General features: G+C 37.7%; 1 protein-coding gene across 6 annotated transcripts in view; it reads left to right on the plus strand.

Moving 5' to 3' along the window:
• tbpl1 (TBP-like 1) overlaps window positions 1–16,746 on the plus strand; it is a 44,785-nt gene that overhangs the window by 24,396 nt on the left and 3,643 nt on the right. For 5 of the 6 annotated variants that reach the window (XM_048532011.2, XM_048532008.2, XM_048532010.2 and 2 more), the window contains 6 exons: window positions 69–149; window positions 352–544; window positions 5,982–6,064; window positions 7,703–7,766; window positions 10,935–11,038; window positions 11,323–11,417. In XM_048532011.2, the coding sequence (XP_048387968.1) occupies window positions 410–544; window positions 5,982–6,064; window positions 7,703–7,766; window positions 10,935–11,038; window positions 11,323–11,417 (481 nt within the window). In that variant the 5' untranslated portion in view covers window positions 69–149; window positions 352–409. The remainder of the gene's footprint in view (window positions 1–68; window positions 150–351; window positions 545–5,981; window positions 6,065–7,702; window positions 7,767–10,934; window positions 11,039–11,322; window positions 11,418–16,746) is intronic. The other variant, XM_048532012.2, reaches the window with a different exon arrangement.

Consider the following 16,746-nt stretch of genomic DNA (forward strand, 5'->3'; position numbering starts at 1 on the left):
TTCTAGAGTGTTAAGCTATAAAACAAGTTGATATTTCAACTGAGGTACAATTTTTATTTCACTTGTAGGTTCACAGGTGTCCTTTCTGCTAGACTTTGTTTATATCTGCCTTTACTGACACTCGAGAATTGGCTGCCCAGCTGACTATGGCAAGTACTTTTAGATTCCTGACTGTCAAGAGCAGGAGCAAATAATTTTGAGTCTGTTCAGTACTATACTCCTGTGCAGTATCATACTACTTGTTTCATGGATACAATTTTAATAAGGTGATCCAGATACTGAATAACAGTAGATTTATTGTTGTAAAGAGACCACCACATATCAAGTTAACATTTTGTTCTTCTAATCTAGTATAGCACTATCTAGATGGTATGCTGCCTGTTGGTCAGTTGGATAACAAGCCATACCCATGGAACCCGACAATGATATTGCACTGGATATTTTGATAACAAACGTAGTCTGTGTCTTTAAAACAAGATGCCATTTAAATCTCCGGAAGATTGCACTGGAAGGAACGAATGTGATCTACAAAAGAGATGTTGGAGTAAGTTCATCTGTTCATGTCATCACTTCTGCATTGTTACATTATTTGCAGTAAACTGTGATGCGATCTATGGTGGACAGTTGTGATTGCTAAATTATTCAATAAGCAGTAGGTTAATATTTTCTGCTATATTTAGTTAACACCTTTAATATAGAAATTTCAAAGTGGCTAACTGACCTTCAGTTTTAGTAAAGGCATACCTTTTTAACACTCATCTTACTTAATGTACACTGTATGATTTTGATAAATCTGAGTATCAGTACTTTGTTTTAAAAGGAGATAAGTGAAAATTAAACTTTGTGAAAAGTGAATAGTTACTATAGATTTCAGAGTGCTTATTTCCATTAGGTTACCATTTTAAAATGGAGAAAAAGTTCATAAGTTAATGTTGCACAATTTATTGAATAAATTCAAAAAATAGAAGGATTCCTTTAACTATAATGCAAACATTTTTACACTTGTCAAATTCTTTGTATTTGGCATCTGGCGCAGAGAGGTCATCAGATTCATTTGAGTCACCTTAGCTATGGCATCGCCGGAGACATTGCAACCTGGATCAGATTTTGGCACTATCCTTCCACAACAAGTCATTCTCCTCTTCATCCATTGAAAATTGCACATCTCGGAATGATAGCTTTGCACTTTGTAGAAAAACAGCATCCGACAATGCAAGGACAAAACTGCACAAAACAATAGTGTGCCTATTTCCACATCTGTGAAGGTTTTTCTGTAACAACCATCTGCCAATTTCATTTAGTGTAAACATGATCCTTGATTATTTTGTCGAGGCACACATCCAAAGGTTGAATCACAGCTGTTGGACCCCCAGGAATTACTGCAATGAGTGTATGTTTGCTTCATAGGCACCTCTTCATTTCGTCAATTACATGGTATCTGAATGTGCACCAGATTAATACATTGCATTCTTTATATTAGCCGCCAGGATACACCTACCACCCATTGTTGATCCATAACCTAATTCCATCTTTTCTTACGTGGTTTGGTTATTGCTAAATCTATGACCAAATGTTCCCATTCCACAGTTCAGTTACGGGGCATATTTAACTTCATGACTACTTCATGTTGCTAATATATCATAGCTGCTCATGATTTTTCACTCTGATGAACTTCTGGTAATTGGTAATTTTGGCACAGGTATTTTTAGTAATCGCTGAGTAATCATGGCTTTCAACTACGACATTTGACATTTTTTGTTTTGTTTAGCAGCCACATAAACTGCCTGTTGCTCTGAAATGTTTGATGGGCTTGGGATTTAATTTGACCTATTTAAATTTTTATAAACATGTTGCATTTCTAATAATGATTATGCCACTCAGTTTTTGTGGACCCATTCTGACATCTGCTTCTCATGATTAGGACAGTGGCTAATTCCTGTTTCTCATGGTGTATTGACCCCCTTCAGGGTGGATTCCTCTTCTCATTGAGATACCAGATGTTCACAAACATTAAATTCCTTTTTGTCACAGTAATCTGTCAAGTTAGCAAATATTATGACTTTTAGCTTAGCCAGCTTCACACATGCTTTGTTTTGTTGGAAGACACATTGATCTCCACTGTTTGCCATCCATTGTCTTGCCTGAGCATGTTGGAAGCTCTGAATATCTCTGCAATGTAACACACATCATGAGCTTGAGCTCTTGCACCCAGTTCCAAGGTGCAATGTGCATTTGTGAGGGTAAGTTTGATATTCACTAGTAATGCAAGCCTGCCATTCCTTGGTTGAAAGTTGGTGGGGTTATTGTTTAATTTTTCTAGCAAGTACACCCAAAACATGATTTTTAAGTCTGTAAAAATGGAATTGACTTTTTCCTTTATCTACCGTGATTAAATAACAGAATGTTAGGTAGGGCCGGCAGCTCCGGGGTGTTGTCAAAATTGTTGTTATCCAGGATAGCCATATTTGCAGTAAATATCTTCCATATTAAAGAATTTTGACTTAGAATTCTTGGGGTGAAATTTTAGGCATCAGGAGAGTTTTTTGAACACTTTTTTTTTATTCAGGAGGCTGTTTTTTTTACCTGTTCGGTAAGGTATGTTTCTGGTTAACAATTGAGGATCGGTTGCTATGAATAAAGCGGTTAGGGGGACCCACCACCTGTGCTGGAGAAGCCTTGTCCTTTGACGTCACCCAAAAAATTCAAAATGCTCCCTACTTGTGTAAGTGTTGCTCTTTGGGTGGCTATGTGAGCAAACTAATTATGGCACTGCTGAAGGAGGCTTTTCAAAAGGGAGAAGTAAATAGGACATAGTGCAGTTGAAAATAAAATTCCCTGCATTGAGAATTTCATCGGGTGCCAGCATTAGGAATGTTTCTCATGATTAGGAAAGAACTTAAATGAAAGGATTCAGTGAGTGTAATCCACATAAGTATCAACATGGAGGTTGACTAGTGCTAACTACAAAGTTTCCCTCACAAATGCATATTTTACCTTTGAACTGGGCGCAAGGGATTGAGCTAGTGACGTGCGTCACATTGCAGAGATATCCAGTTTAAGACACGCTCAGGGAAAACAATAGATTGCAAACCGTGAAGACAAATGTGTCTTCCAACAAAACAAAGTATGTATGAGACAATAGGAACTGTCAATGCTGGATGGTATAGAACTGGATGAACACAGCAGGCCAGGCAGCATCAGAGGAGCAGGAAAGCTGACATTTTTGGTCTGGACCCTTCTTCAGCAAGTGTGTATGAAACTGGTTGAACTATCCTATAAGCTTAAATTATGAGAAAGGAAATGAATAATTGAACAAAACTTTTAAAAAAACACAATAAGAATGGCAGAAGGGGTGGAAAAGGACACGTTAGAATGATACTAAAGTTCCAAATTATGGAAAGCAAACTTAGGATATTGAGAGATGATTTGGCAAAAGTAGACTGAATGTAGCTACTTGAAGGAAAATTATTTACGAATCTGAGAGAGCCAATCAAATGTGAGATTTACTGAATACAGTAAAAACATGTCCTCACAAAGACAAGAGGGTAAATTTGCCATATGTAGAACCCCTTGTTATCTAGTTGCATGCGGTTAAAGTGGGGAGTCAATTCCAGACACTCACTGCCCTCGGGTACTTGTCTCCTTTAATGCTTCTACAAATCACCCTTAAACTATGGCCTAATAATCGAACTCTCCATGATGGGAAATAGGTCAACGTTATACGATTTATCCAAGTCCCTCATAATTTTGTACACCTCAGTTAAGTCACCCTTGAGCCTTCTCTGTTCTAATGTAAAGAACCCGAGTCTATTAAATTTTTCATAAGAGCTGCAACTTTAAAGCCCTGGCAACATTCTTCTAAATCGCCTCTATACTCTCTAATGCAATTACGTCTTTCCTGTAATGTGTGTAACCAGTCATACATAAACATCTCCAGCTCTGGCCTATCCAGTATCTTATAAAGTTCCAGCATTACACTCCTCCTTTTGTACCCAATATCTCACCAATGAAGAAAGGTATTCCATATATCTCTGTGCCACCTCTATCTACCTGTCGAGCCAACTTCAGGGATCTGTCAAAGACACAATGTTGAATTTTCTCATTGAAATTAAATAAAAAGGGCATTTTAAATTGCACTAAATTAATGCATTGCAATGAGAAAGAAAAATCCTAGTGTGTGCACCCACAATAAGAATTTAATTGAGCAAAGATGTATATCAGAAAATTGCAAGGTATGCACAAAATGACTGAAAGATGAATAAGAAAAATTAAAGTGCAAGAGAAAGCTAGCCAGAAATATACAAATAGATGGTAAAACTTTCTATAGGTATTTAAAAAGGAAAAGAGTTAACCAAATGAACATCAGCCCGAGATATTAATTCCCCAGAGTCTGGTGAATTTATTATGGATAAATAAGGATTTAATTAAACAGGTGTTTGCACCGATCTTCCTTTCAGAGAACACAAGTAATATCTGAAAGATGTTTGTAGAACAGGAAATTGAAGTGGAAAGGAGGGAGGAAGCAAAGAAAATTACAATCACCAAAAGGAGGACTGAGCAATTTATTGGCACTACATACTGACAAGTCTGCAGGTCCTGCTGAACTTTATATTAAAAATATATACAGGGGCCTCGTTTAGCTTTTAAGCAGGATGAGTTTTAGAAAATTAAGAACGAATTTTTTAAAAATTACATTTGACAGCTTATTTAATACAGTCTTATATATGAAGTTGGTATTACTACAACACAATGTGAAAGAGTAAATTTAGTGAAGGATAAATTAGAAAATTATGGAGTACGTGCTTGTGATTCTTGATATGTGCCCCTGAGTGGCTGCATAATGGTTGCATATCTTGGAAATTGACCCTTATATTTCATAGCATATTTTTTAAACTAATAATTGAGAGCATTGATCCCCACAGATGCAGAACGTAATGCACTATTACATTTCATTTTGGGCAGTATGTTCCTGGAGAAACAGGTGGATCTTTGCAAGGGTACATTGTAGATTAAGCAGTGTAATCTTGGAGCGAAAACTGCTAGAAGTAATGGAATACGTGGTTCGTATTCTGTGGAGTTCAGAGTTTTGGCAAGTTATTTAATTGAACACCTTTATTATTAAACAATTCAATGTCATACATTGGAAAAAGATTTTTCTGTATTTGTTGTGAGAAGCTGTAACTCTCCCAAACATTCTGATTGATGAGTGAATTGAAATTTTCAACACCATAATAAAGTTTTTTATTAGGCACCAAGGAATATGAATTAAAAGTGGGCAAATAGTGTTTTGGGTTCAAATTAGTCATGATTTAATTGAATTGAATGACCAAGAAGATTAAGGGGCTGAAAAGTGCAATTCTGATCCTGTGTTCCTAATGAATGTTCGAATGACTCGAATATCCATCTGCTCACACAGAAACATTATTTTATTTTACAGGAAAAGAGATCTTAAATGGTTTTTAAAAGTTTATGTACACTTTTCACTGTTATAGTAAGTGTCTTGTATATAATAACTTGATTTTTACGTGTGAAGTATTGATAAATTAACAATCATACTTTATTGATTTTTTTTTAAGCTAATACAATTAAAGTAGTAAGCCAATCCTTGATCGATATAGGTTAGACTTGCATCCAGGGAATAATACAGAGAGAGCATGTATGTAAAATTCCAATCATATTATGGATAAGGTAGAGCAAAGTGCTGAAAATTATCACTAGCATCTTATTGCCGCATTGATGTAATATAAAACGACAGGCTGTATAGCTGTAAATAGAGCATATACAATATATGTTTTTACATTCGCAAACACTGCAAACTTTAGGCGCATGTTATATGTGAGAATTTTTACCCAAGCAGCTCGTCATAATTTACATATAACATGATTCAGAATTCAATTAAAGTATAAATGTTACATTCATAGTGAATGTAGCATGAGTTCTGTGTCTAAGACAGTGCGATATTTTCTTACATATTTTTGCAGAAGGTATTAATGAAACTGAGGAAACCTAGGATAACAGCCACAATCTGGTCCTCAGGGAAAATTATATGCACTGGAGCTACGAGGTAAGAACTTCATTTTCTTTCTAAAAGCACTTTTTTCTACTATTAACCCAGAGTGTTGACATACTTCATCTGACAAACATAACTTTTACAAATGTTGACCAGTGCTTTTCCAAATAAGTGCAAAAAATTCTATCCATGTTTGTATGAATAGGGGTGGAGTATAGAATTGTAAACAAATTAGTGATTATTGTCTGCTTGGAAGGATAAATACTAATGTAGTGGAGGTTAGAAAAAGCATTAGCATGAGAGGCTCAACAGGATTTGCAAAACAAATTTTAGTCTAACTGTTGAGTTCTGAGCTAAAGCTCTGGGAGTGTATAATCATAATTCAGGAGCTCTAATCATCTTTCACCAATCAATATGTAGACAATCTTGCACGGAAAATATGGCATTTTTGCTAGGGATGGTATGAGGAAGAATGTAGAAAGTTGTATATTGGCCGCCTTTTATGAATCATGTGTAATTGAACCAATAGAAAGGAACATTTGATCAAGGTGTACATTACGATACTAAACTGCAATCATTTGTTTTTGAGCCCAGTAAGGTCAAATAGGCTCAGATGTTTGTCCTCCAAAAATGTGCGGATTAGGTGGATTAGGTCATGCTAAATTGCCCATAGTCTCCAGAGATGTGCAGGCTGGGTGGAATAGCCTTAGGAAATGCAAGATTACAGGGATAGAGTAGAGGGATGGATCTGGGTGGGGTGCTCTTTCGAGGGGCAGTGTAGACCTGATGGGTCAAATGGCCTGCTTCCACACTGTAGGGATTTTATTATTTTATGGTTCGGTATATTTTTATTCAATTATGTTAATCAAAAATGCAAAGTAGACCATTGCAGTGTGAACTAGCTTTTTTTTTAATTTTGTTAAGAATACTCCCTGATCCAAAGATAAATTTTAAGTTGCGATTTCTATAGGGGTAATCATCTTCTGGAGTGATTGACTCCCCACTAATAAGAGAGCTCACAGCTAAAGCTACAATCACTGAAGATCTAATTGGTGGGTTTCTCTGCAAATCATGAGCCTTGGTAGTGAAATCCCGCCCCTACCAGCCAACCAACCAGCTGTCTGCCTCTTTCTCCCAGATATTGTATCTGGAGGTACAGACTTCAGAGTTTCAAATGGTAGGAAGATATGTTGTTTACTTTGAGAGTGGCAGGGTCAGAGGCAAGTGTGGAGGGTATATTTTCAGCAACCATCTCCTTGCTCCCTCGTTCCTGTACTGGATTGGGACAGTGGAGATCCTTCCAACCCAAACCACGTTGGCAAGTTTTCTTCTATCACCGACTGGAAAAGCGGGTAATCGGGCTGATGGTGAGTTGAGGCCTAGGATAACAATGATTTGACCTCTTAAAAGGCCTTAATTGATGGCAGTTCGAGAAGTCCCCAATGGAACTTCTTGCCCAGCACTTAATTGTTGAGGTGGCAAGAGGGTCTGCGAGTATTTCTGTAGGACCAATATACCTTGTTATTTGGCTTTGTCAACACATCCCTCTGCCTCCAGAGAGGGGATAATCACACCTGTAATGCAGTACTTAAAATCTGTGCAATAGTTTTTATTTTATTTCAAATGAAGTACTGTATGTGTCACAATATCTTTTTGTATAACGCTAAGCGAATATTTTCAAATACCATTTAGTGAAGAAGATGCAAAAACTGGTGCTCGAAGATTAGCCCGCCTTCTGCAGAAACTGGGTTTTCAGGTAATTCACTTGTACGTTATATTTGTATCATAAATCTAAATATCGAGCTGTTGAAATCACTCAGGTCACATAAGTTTAAACTAATGATTTAGATTCTTGGTGCCTAGTTTTTACACAACTTGTCCTTTTCTCTATATGTTTTGCACTCATTTGCCATTATACTCTGGTAAAGTTTAAAATTTAAACTCTGGTAAGAGTTAGGTTTGATTTCATTTGTATGTCTTGCTTTGTTTAAATTCTACCCAACTTATTAAATTTATCTTGCATTCAAATGTAAACCTGTCATGTTAAATTGAGCTGGCCAAATATGCTAATACTTTATAGTTCCATTCCTTAGCACCACTATTCTGTCTTACTTAAAGGACTAGTAAGGTCTATGTAAGGATTTTTGTAAAGAGGACATGAATGTGAAATATTCCTTCAATGTTTAATGGATTTTTTTATGTCAACAAGAAGCCTCGGAGTGTCAGGCGAGTTTTTATAAAGGACAGAGTGGTGATTGATCAGGGAAAGGGGCACTGCCACCCAGAAAGGGACCTACATGAGCCGTACAACCTAGTATATACTACTGTAGAAGGAAGGAGCTACGTAGATGACACTGTCGCTTTCTGGACAGCAAGGACATTGCCTACCTTCCTCTGCCACTGTCAAAATACTATGGTGGCGGGTAGGTGATGGACACTACAGCCTTGGCACAACCTACCTGATTATTTTGCCCCTCACATCTCCTATCCCATAAAATTGAGCCCAGTGATGTTACAGTTGTCACCTATGCAGCCTAGAGTGGGGTGACTCGGAGTATTTCCATTCCAGCAAAAAAAATTGTGGGCATTTGTAATGTGATACTACTTTAAAGAGGCTTTCCTCTTCTTAATTCCTAAGCATATGCACAACAATATAAGGCCTATTATTAACAATTTTTTCATGCTGATTACCTTATAGAGAGTGTAACAGAGCAATTTTTAAGGGAAAGCAGATCAAAAAAGACTGTGGACTTCTGTAATCAAAGAGAAACTTTAAAGATGCAACTGCTGTTGATAAGATGAAAGGAATGTGATGGGATGAGTTTGTAAAGTGAGACACAAATTTATATAACAATATAGAGCTTGAGGAAACAGCAGAAATAGGCAGGACCAAAATCTTGGAGGGATGTGAAAATTAAGACGAAGAAATCTAGAATACAGTAAGCCATTGGATGTTGATGGGACCAGGAGTGATGAAAATGTGGGTGTTATGAGTACACAGAACTCGGTAATTCATGTCTTTTATGGCTTGTGGATTGCACAAGTGTAAAAATCAACCTTGGAGGAGACCCCTTAGAAAACGTTAGCGACTTAGAATTTCAGCAATAAAGTTTCAGAAGTAATACACATGGACTACAGTGATTTAAAAAGGCAGCTCACCACCACCTTCCCAAGGGCAATTAGGGACTGACAATAAATGCTGGCCCAGGCAGCAATGCCCACATCTCACAGGCAGATATAAAAATGATGATGGCTTTGGAGGTAACCTTTTGATGTGATTGAATATTACCAGGTACAGTGAGGGCCAAGTAGTGGGGCAGCTGAGTTTTACCTGAGGTGCTTAACAGTGTGTAACTAATAGAACATAGGACAATACAGTGTAAGAACAGACCCTTCACCCACTATGTTCATGCCAACCATGGTGCCATTCTAAACTAATCCCATCTTCCTGCACATTGTCTGGATCCCACTATTCCCTGCCTGTTCATGTGTCTGTCCAAATCCCTCTTAAATGTTGCTATTGTACTTGCTTCTAATAACTCCCCTAGCAATGTGTTCTAGGCACCTAACACTTTCAGTGTAAAAAAAACTTGCCTTGCACATGTCTTTTAAAGGTGCTATTTGCGTTACAATGAGGGATGACCTAAATTCAAGAAGTTATCAACCTTCTGAAGAAATTCCCCCTCAGTTCAGTCTGAAATGGTTGACCTCTTATTCTGGGGCAATAGTTCTCCAGCCAGGGAAACACCTGCCTATTACATACCCTATCAAACCACTAAAGAATTTTATATGTTTCAAGGAGATCGCCTTTCATTCTTAAAAACTTTAGGGAATTATATATTAGGCCTAATTTACTCCATCTTTCCTCAGAGGGCAATCTACTTATCTCAAAACCAAAAAAACCATGGATGCTGGAAATCAGGAACAAAAGCAGAAGTTGCTGGAAAAGCTTAGCAGGTTTGGAAGCATCTGTGAAGTAAAAATCAGTTAAAATTTCAGGTCCAGTGACACTTCCTCAGAACTGTGTTAGCTCTGATTCTTTTTTCACAGAAGTGCTGTCAGACCTGCTGAGCTTTTCCAGCAACTTTGTTTTTGTTTGCTACTTATCTCCAAAATTAATTTGGTGAGCATTTAGTACACTTACTCTAAGGCAAGTAATGAAAGCAAACTGTACGCAGGGCCTTGGTGAGACCACAGAAGTACTGTGTAACTGCAGTTAGACTTATGTAGTCCTTTTTCTAATCACTTTGCAATAGAGACTAAAATACCATTTGCTTGTTGTATCTCCCTGTTAACTCTGTGTAATTCACGTTTAGGGGCATCCTCTTTGTGAATACGAACACTTTCCCATCATGATTTAAAAATATTCAGTTTTCTACTTTTCCCACCATCATGGACAACTTCGCATTTTCCCACGTAATAATTCCATTTTGCAAGTTTTTGGCCCGGTCACATCCATTGAATTCATTTTGTAGCCACTTTGAATTTCCCTCACTTGTAAACAATACTGTCTCCTGTCACCTAAGTTGTGAATATGGATTATAATTGACTTAGGCCCATACATTGATCTTTGCAGTATTTGCTACAGCCTGTCAGCTCTGCAACTATTTAATTTAAGATAGATTTGTGCTATCCATTTGTCTTCCCCCTAGAGATTAATAATTAGATTGCTACAAATATGTATCAAATAATTACAACCAGTAAAGGGAAGATGTATATGCCATCTTGATGTTTTGAATATAACTTTGGTGTCAAAGAGAAGAAGGCATTGTCTAAGTATGACATGTGCCAGGTGTTTGGATGTTTTCATATTTGAGTATTTTCACTTTGTCGATTATGAATCTGATACTGGGCAGGTACTTAACTACATTGTAGAACAGTGTTAGATCATGTTTTTAAAATAACTTTTTTTGATATTTTGAAGGTAAAATTTGCTGGTTACAAAGTTGTCAATGTCCTGGCTGTATGCACGATGCCATTTGAAATAAGGCTACCAGAATTCACAAAAAGAAATCGGCCAATTGCAAGGTATGCACTTGGAAATTATTGGCAATAACTATGATGCTAATGCAAATGGAAAAGACCAGAATAGATAAGGAGTCACTATCCCAAATATAAACTCCCATATTTTCTTCTTAGGTAATGACAGACCTGCTGTGTATGTCCAGAATTTTGATTTGTTCCATTGAAGCGACTCTTTTCTTTCCCGTATTTTTTTTTAAATAATCTCAAACTACGTTGTAAGTAGTTGTGCTTTTTTTATTATTTTACTTAGTTCCTGAAATTCCGCTGTTTTGTTTTCTCTCTTGTAGCTATGAGCCAGAACTGCACCCTGCAGCATCTTATAGAGTTAAAGCGTTAAAAGCCACACTTCAAATTTTTTCCACTGGCAGTATAACAATAACAGGTATGTTTGTAGACTTGAATTTAAAATCAATGGCAGTGGCCACAAATTTCTTCATTTTTACATTTCTCTATATTTCATACGTTTTCTAAAAATAATTATTTTATATAAGAAAGAGCTTGTAGCTGCCTTTTTAAAGAAATTCCGTTGGATCGCATGATATCATTATTATGGTGCTGTGCATGATTTCTTGTTAACATCAAGAATACTGTCTGCCATATCCGCACTGTACTGTACTGTTCATTTTCCATTAAAATGTTTAATGTACATTTTCAAAAATATAGTTGCTCTTTTACACTAGCCAAATTACTTTATTAGATCAGAGATCTTCCTAAAATATTAGCTTGAAAAATATTACAAATGTGCTGTCGTCAAAGAAACTCATAACTGTTTTTGAAGATGATGTTTAATAGCCAGTCAAATAATGTTAATTGATTATGGAAGTTGATGAACAAGTTGATACTGCCAACCAGATGTTCTGGGTACTAGTGAGAAATGTATGTAGTTGCTGGGAAACTACACAATTATTAATAAATTCATTTGTGTTACGTCTTTAGTTCTACTGTTGCCCTGTTCTTGACTGACAGTTAACATACTTCAGTTTCTGGCTTTCTCAGTCCTAAATGTCAGTGGTCATCAGCATAGGCAACTTTCTTAACTTGTGATCTTTGTATTTAATTCCTTGAAAGTATCTTTGCAACAAAGGAGAATGGAATCAAAAGTTTGGATTGGACACTTGCTTGGTTTTACCCCCTTACAGATGGCATATTGTAATTAGTCAGAATAATTTTACATCAGCTGAAAATACACTATTTCCTTAGGGAATCAAATACTTATTTGAAGTATGAGGTCAGAAATCACATGACACCAGGTTACAGTCCAACAGGTTTATTTGAAATCACAAGCTTTTGGAGCGTGGCTCCTTCATCAGGTGGAGTGAAGAGAACCACGCAGCAACATAATTTATAGACAGAGAGATCAAACAATCATACAAATGGTGTCAGTGGGGTTTTAGTAGGTTGAATAATAAGTCTCTCTCTGAAGGTGATCAAAAAGGTTAGTAGGGTGTCAACAGCTGAGTAAACAGTGCAGGGATGACCTATAATCCAATTAATTGAGGCAGTGAGATAATTACAAAAAAAATGTTAAAATTCTCCCCGTGGCAGAGAAACTGTGCCATTTTCTTCACAACCTTCAAAATAGCATAGATGATGGCAAACATTTCGCCAAGATCATCTGTATACCTCCGCTTCTCACTTTCAAACAGCGGCCAAACCTTAAACAGACCATTGTTCATAGCAACTACCCAGCCTTCAGAACAACATGGACCACAAAACCACACAACCTTGCAATGACATGCCAGATCATCAACATGGGTACTACCATCACGTGAGAACACTACCCACCAGGTACATGACGGATGCTCATGCGACTGAGCCAATATTGTCTACCTCTTATGCTGTAAGCAATTATGCCCCAAGACGTGGTACATTGGCGAGACCATGCAGACACTACAGCAATGGATGAATGAGCACTGCACAAGAATCACCAAACAAGAATGTTCCCTCCCAGTCAGGGGACACTTCAGCAGTCAAAGACATTCAGCGTCTGATTTTCAGCTAAGCATCCTCCAAGGCAGCCCTGCTGAATTTCGATGCAGAAATTGATAGCCAAGTTCTGTACCCATGAAAAGAGCCTCTACTGTGATCTGGGGTTCATGTCGCACTATATGTAACCCCACCATATTGTTTTGTATCTGTGAAATCTTAACACTATCACCTTGATAACTTGCTGTGATCTCTCCGCCTTAATTAGTTTGTACAATTTGGATTGCTTGTCACTTTGGTTAGACCCTCAGCACGTGACTCTCATACCTATCATGTTACTATAGGCATTTGGCTTTTTTCTAGAGCCACCTTATTTTTAATGTTTTGTAATTATCTCTCTGCCTCATTTATTTGCTTATAGGTCATCCCTTCATTTGCTATTCAGCTGTTGACACTTGATCACCTGCAGAAACTTATTATTCAGACTGTTGACACTGCACTCACACCAATAGTATGATCTTTTGATCCCTCTGCCAATAAACTATGTGCTGGCGTGCATCTCTTCACTCCACCTGACATAGGAACAGTGCTCCAAATGCTAGTGATTTCAAATACACCTGTTGGACCATAACGTGGTGTTCCATGACTTCTGACCTTGTCCACCCCAGCCCGACACTGGTACCTTCACATCATTTGAGGCATGGCATTGATTTGTTGGTTCCACAATGAGGAGGATGTTATGGGTTTTTAACAGGGAAAAGATTTTAAATACTTGGCTGTAAAACAGGGTCTTAATAATGGAGAAAGTAGATCAGGTTAATTAACAATAACAGTACTTAGTTTTCATTTTGTAATTACATATATTAAAGTTTACATTAGCAATATGGTCCATACGCAAGAGATTTGCTTTTAAGTTAGTGCCTGTGCAGATATCACTTCTCTGAGAGCAAATTAAAATGCATACATGGGGCATGCATCAAATTAAAGTTGCCACTTGAGATTTTGGAGCAAGGCTAGGAGAGATAAGAGTAGGTAATTTTGTCAGTTCTCGCCACCTTCTCCCCCCCCCCCCCCCCCCCCCCCCCCACCCCCCGTGCGCGTGCACACACGCGCACAGACACGCACACACATACCTGAATAAGTGCCACCATTCACCCTCAGCTTCTGCCCTAAGGAAAGCGGCCCTACTCTATCAAGCCCAAAGATGTGCAGGTTAGGTGGCTTGGCTATGGGAAATGCAGTGTTACAGTAATAGGGTAGGGGGCTGAGTCTGCGATGCTCCTTGGAGCATTGGTGTGGACTTGATGGCCTGCTTGCACACAGAGTAGGGACTCTATGATTTTCCTCATATCTGCAGTTTTTAAAGCCCAAGCTACATTCTTGTCAATGTCCTTTGCACTCTCTAAAGCAATTAAGTTTCTCCTGTAATGTGGTGATTAGAACTGCATGCACAACTCCACTTATGGTTTAACCAGTGTCTCTTGTTTAATTCTGGCACTGTATTCATGCTTTAGTATTCAACACTTTGACCAATTTAAGAAAACAATCCGATTTATGTTTTCCACCAACTTATTCACCTGTCCTGCCCTCTTCGGGAACCCAGATCTCTCACTATCTCTACCTCTGTTAATACACTATCATTTGTTCTGTGTTCCTCCCCAAAAAGTAGGACTTTTTCAGGTTGTATTCCATTTGTGACTTTTCTGCCTGCTCAACTAAATTATTAATACTTAAATCACCTTCAACATTCGACAGCATCTTTCTAGCTGCCAACTATCCAAGCAATTTTAGTGTTGCCTGCAAATTTTCTAGACTTGCCTCCCACATTTAAGTCTATATTGTTCATAAACAGCAAGACACCGAACATTGAGCTCTGTGGAATAGCACTGACAGTAAGTTTCCAGTCAAAAAAGAAATATCAGCCTTTAACTGAACCAATTTTGGATCCAACTCACCACACTTCCCTGTATCTCTTGGACTTTCATTTTTTTATTTTTACAGTATGTCAAGTGGAACTGTGTCAAATATCAATTAAGCAACAGCCATTGCACTACCTTCATCAATTCTTCTTGTCACTTCCTCCTAAATTTAAATTGTTACTAAGACATGACTTTACAAAATCATGTTAACTACATTGATTAACCCATGCCTCACCAGGTAATAGTTGATCCTATCTCTGGGTTGATTCCAGTAATTTGCCCACTGATCAGCCTATAATTAATTGGCCTATTGTTTCTCACGATCACACGCACTGTCACGATCGCTCAATCACACTCAATCCCCACAGCGTTTGCAGACCTCCAATCCCCGGGTAACTCAAATATATCTATGGAAGATTTGAAAATATTACTCGCTGACTTCCCTTAACAGTCTAGGATGCAATTCATATGGGCCTGGTGATTTATCCAACTGTGAACGTGTCAGTCCCTACGCTACTTCCCTTCTCATCATGCCTATTTTATCTAATACTTCAATGTTACTCTTTAATTTTGATGTATGCAGCATTTCTGACCTTTCTGAGGACCGAGAAAAACGTACGCATTTAGAACCTTGTTCGCATCTTCTGCATCCGGACACAGCTTACTGTTATAAAACAGAGGTTGTAGTCCCCCTCAGAACTAAAACTGAAACACCCAAAGAGGAGCATATTGCCCCATAATCAGTAAAATGTGTGAAAAGTGGTGTAATTTGCCTTTCAGCAACTTCTAGTGGTTAAATAAAATAAATCCCTGACTCTCACTAAAATCAACAAGTAACAATTTATTTATCTAACAATGGACAAACTAATTAAACAATTATCAAACCGAATACATCCCTACTACTAGCTATTCCCAAATAAAGCAAGAGTCTAATGGTATACTGTTCCAATATTTACAAGTCCCACTTATATATTCAAAAGAATAGAATTTAGTCTCTCGATATTACAGCTAGGTTATGTGTTTTCTGGAATGTTCTGTGCCTTCTCCAATAATTTTTCTGTTAGGGCTATTAACTAGTTGTGCTGTTGGTACCATTGTTATTTTGGGGCTTTCTCTAAGACCTAGAGGAGGCTCGGAGAGCCAGTGAGTCTCTCTTGAGAGCTGCTGAGATCTGGTAGATAGCAATTAGCTCTGGAGCTTTGTCCAACTGCTCCCTTCTTTTATACTCTTGGTAACATATTAATATTTCTTAAAATAGGATTGGTCCTATGTTGTCAAAAGCTTCAGATTTAATTTTAATTGGTTTTTGGTATCAAAGTATCTGATTCAAATTGATTGGCTAAGTTCAAAAGCTGCTTGTCTTGGTAAAAAAAAATGCTGCTTAGCCTGCTAACTATATGGCCTTTTGGTACAGATGTTTCTATTTGGGCACTCTGTGTGCTTACAAACTTTCAAGCTACTACTCAGAGGCGTCTGTTTTTATGTCTGTAAGCAAAGAAAATGCACATGATCTTTTAAAGGGATCATGCTATTGCACCACCCCACCCCGGCATTTTACAAACACCAAATTCTAACTTCCTGCCTCCCATTCCACAACTCTTTCCTTGATCAAAACTGAAAGAACTGCAGATGCTATAAATCAGAAATAAAACCAGAAATTTCTAGGAAAGCTCAGCAGGTCTGGCTGAATCTGTGGAGAGAAATCAGAGTTAACATTTCAGGTCTAGTGAATGTTCTCAGTTGGTTCTGAGGAAGAGCCAATTGACCCGAAACGTTAACTCTGATTTTCTCCACAGATGCTGTCGGATCTGCTGAGCTTTCCCAGAAGTTTCTGTAATTGTTTTATTCCTTGATCATTTTCTTGCT

Source organism: Stegostoma tigrinum, chromosome 4, assembly GCF_030684315.1.
Source record: "Stegostoma tigrinum isolate sSteTig4 chromosome 4, sSteTig4.hap1, whole genome shotgun sequence".
NCBI classification, from domain to species: Eukaryota; Metazoa; Chordata; class Chondrichthyes; order Orectolobiformes; family Stegostomatidae; genus Stegostoma; species Stegostoma tigrinum.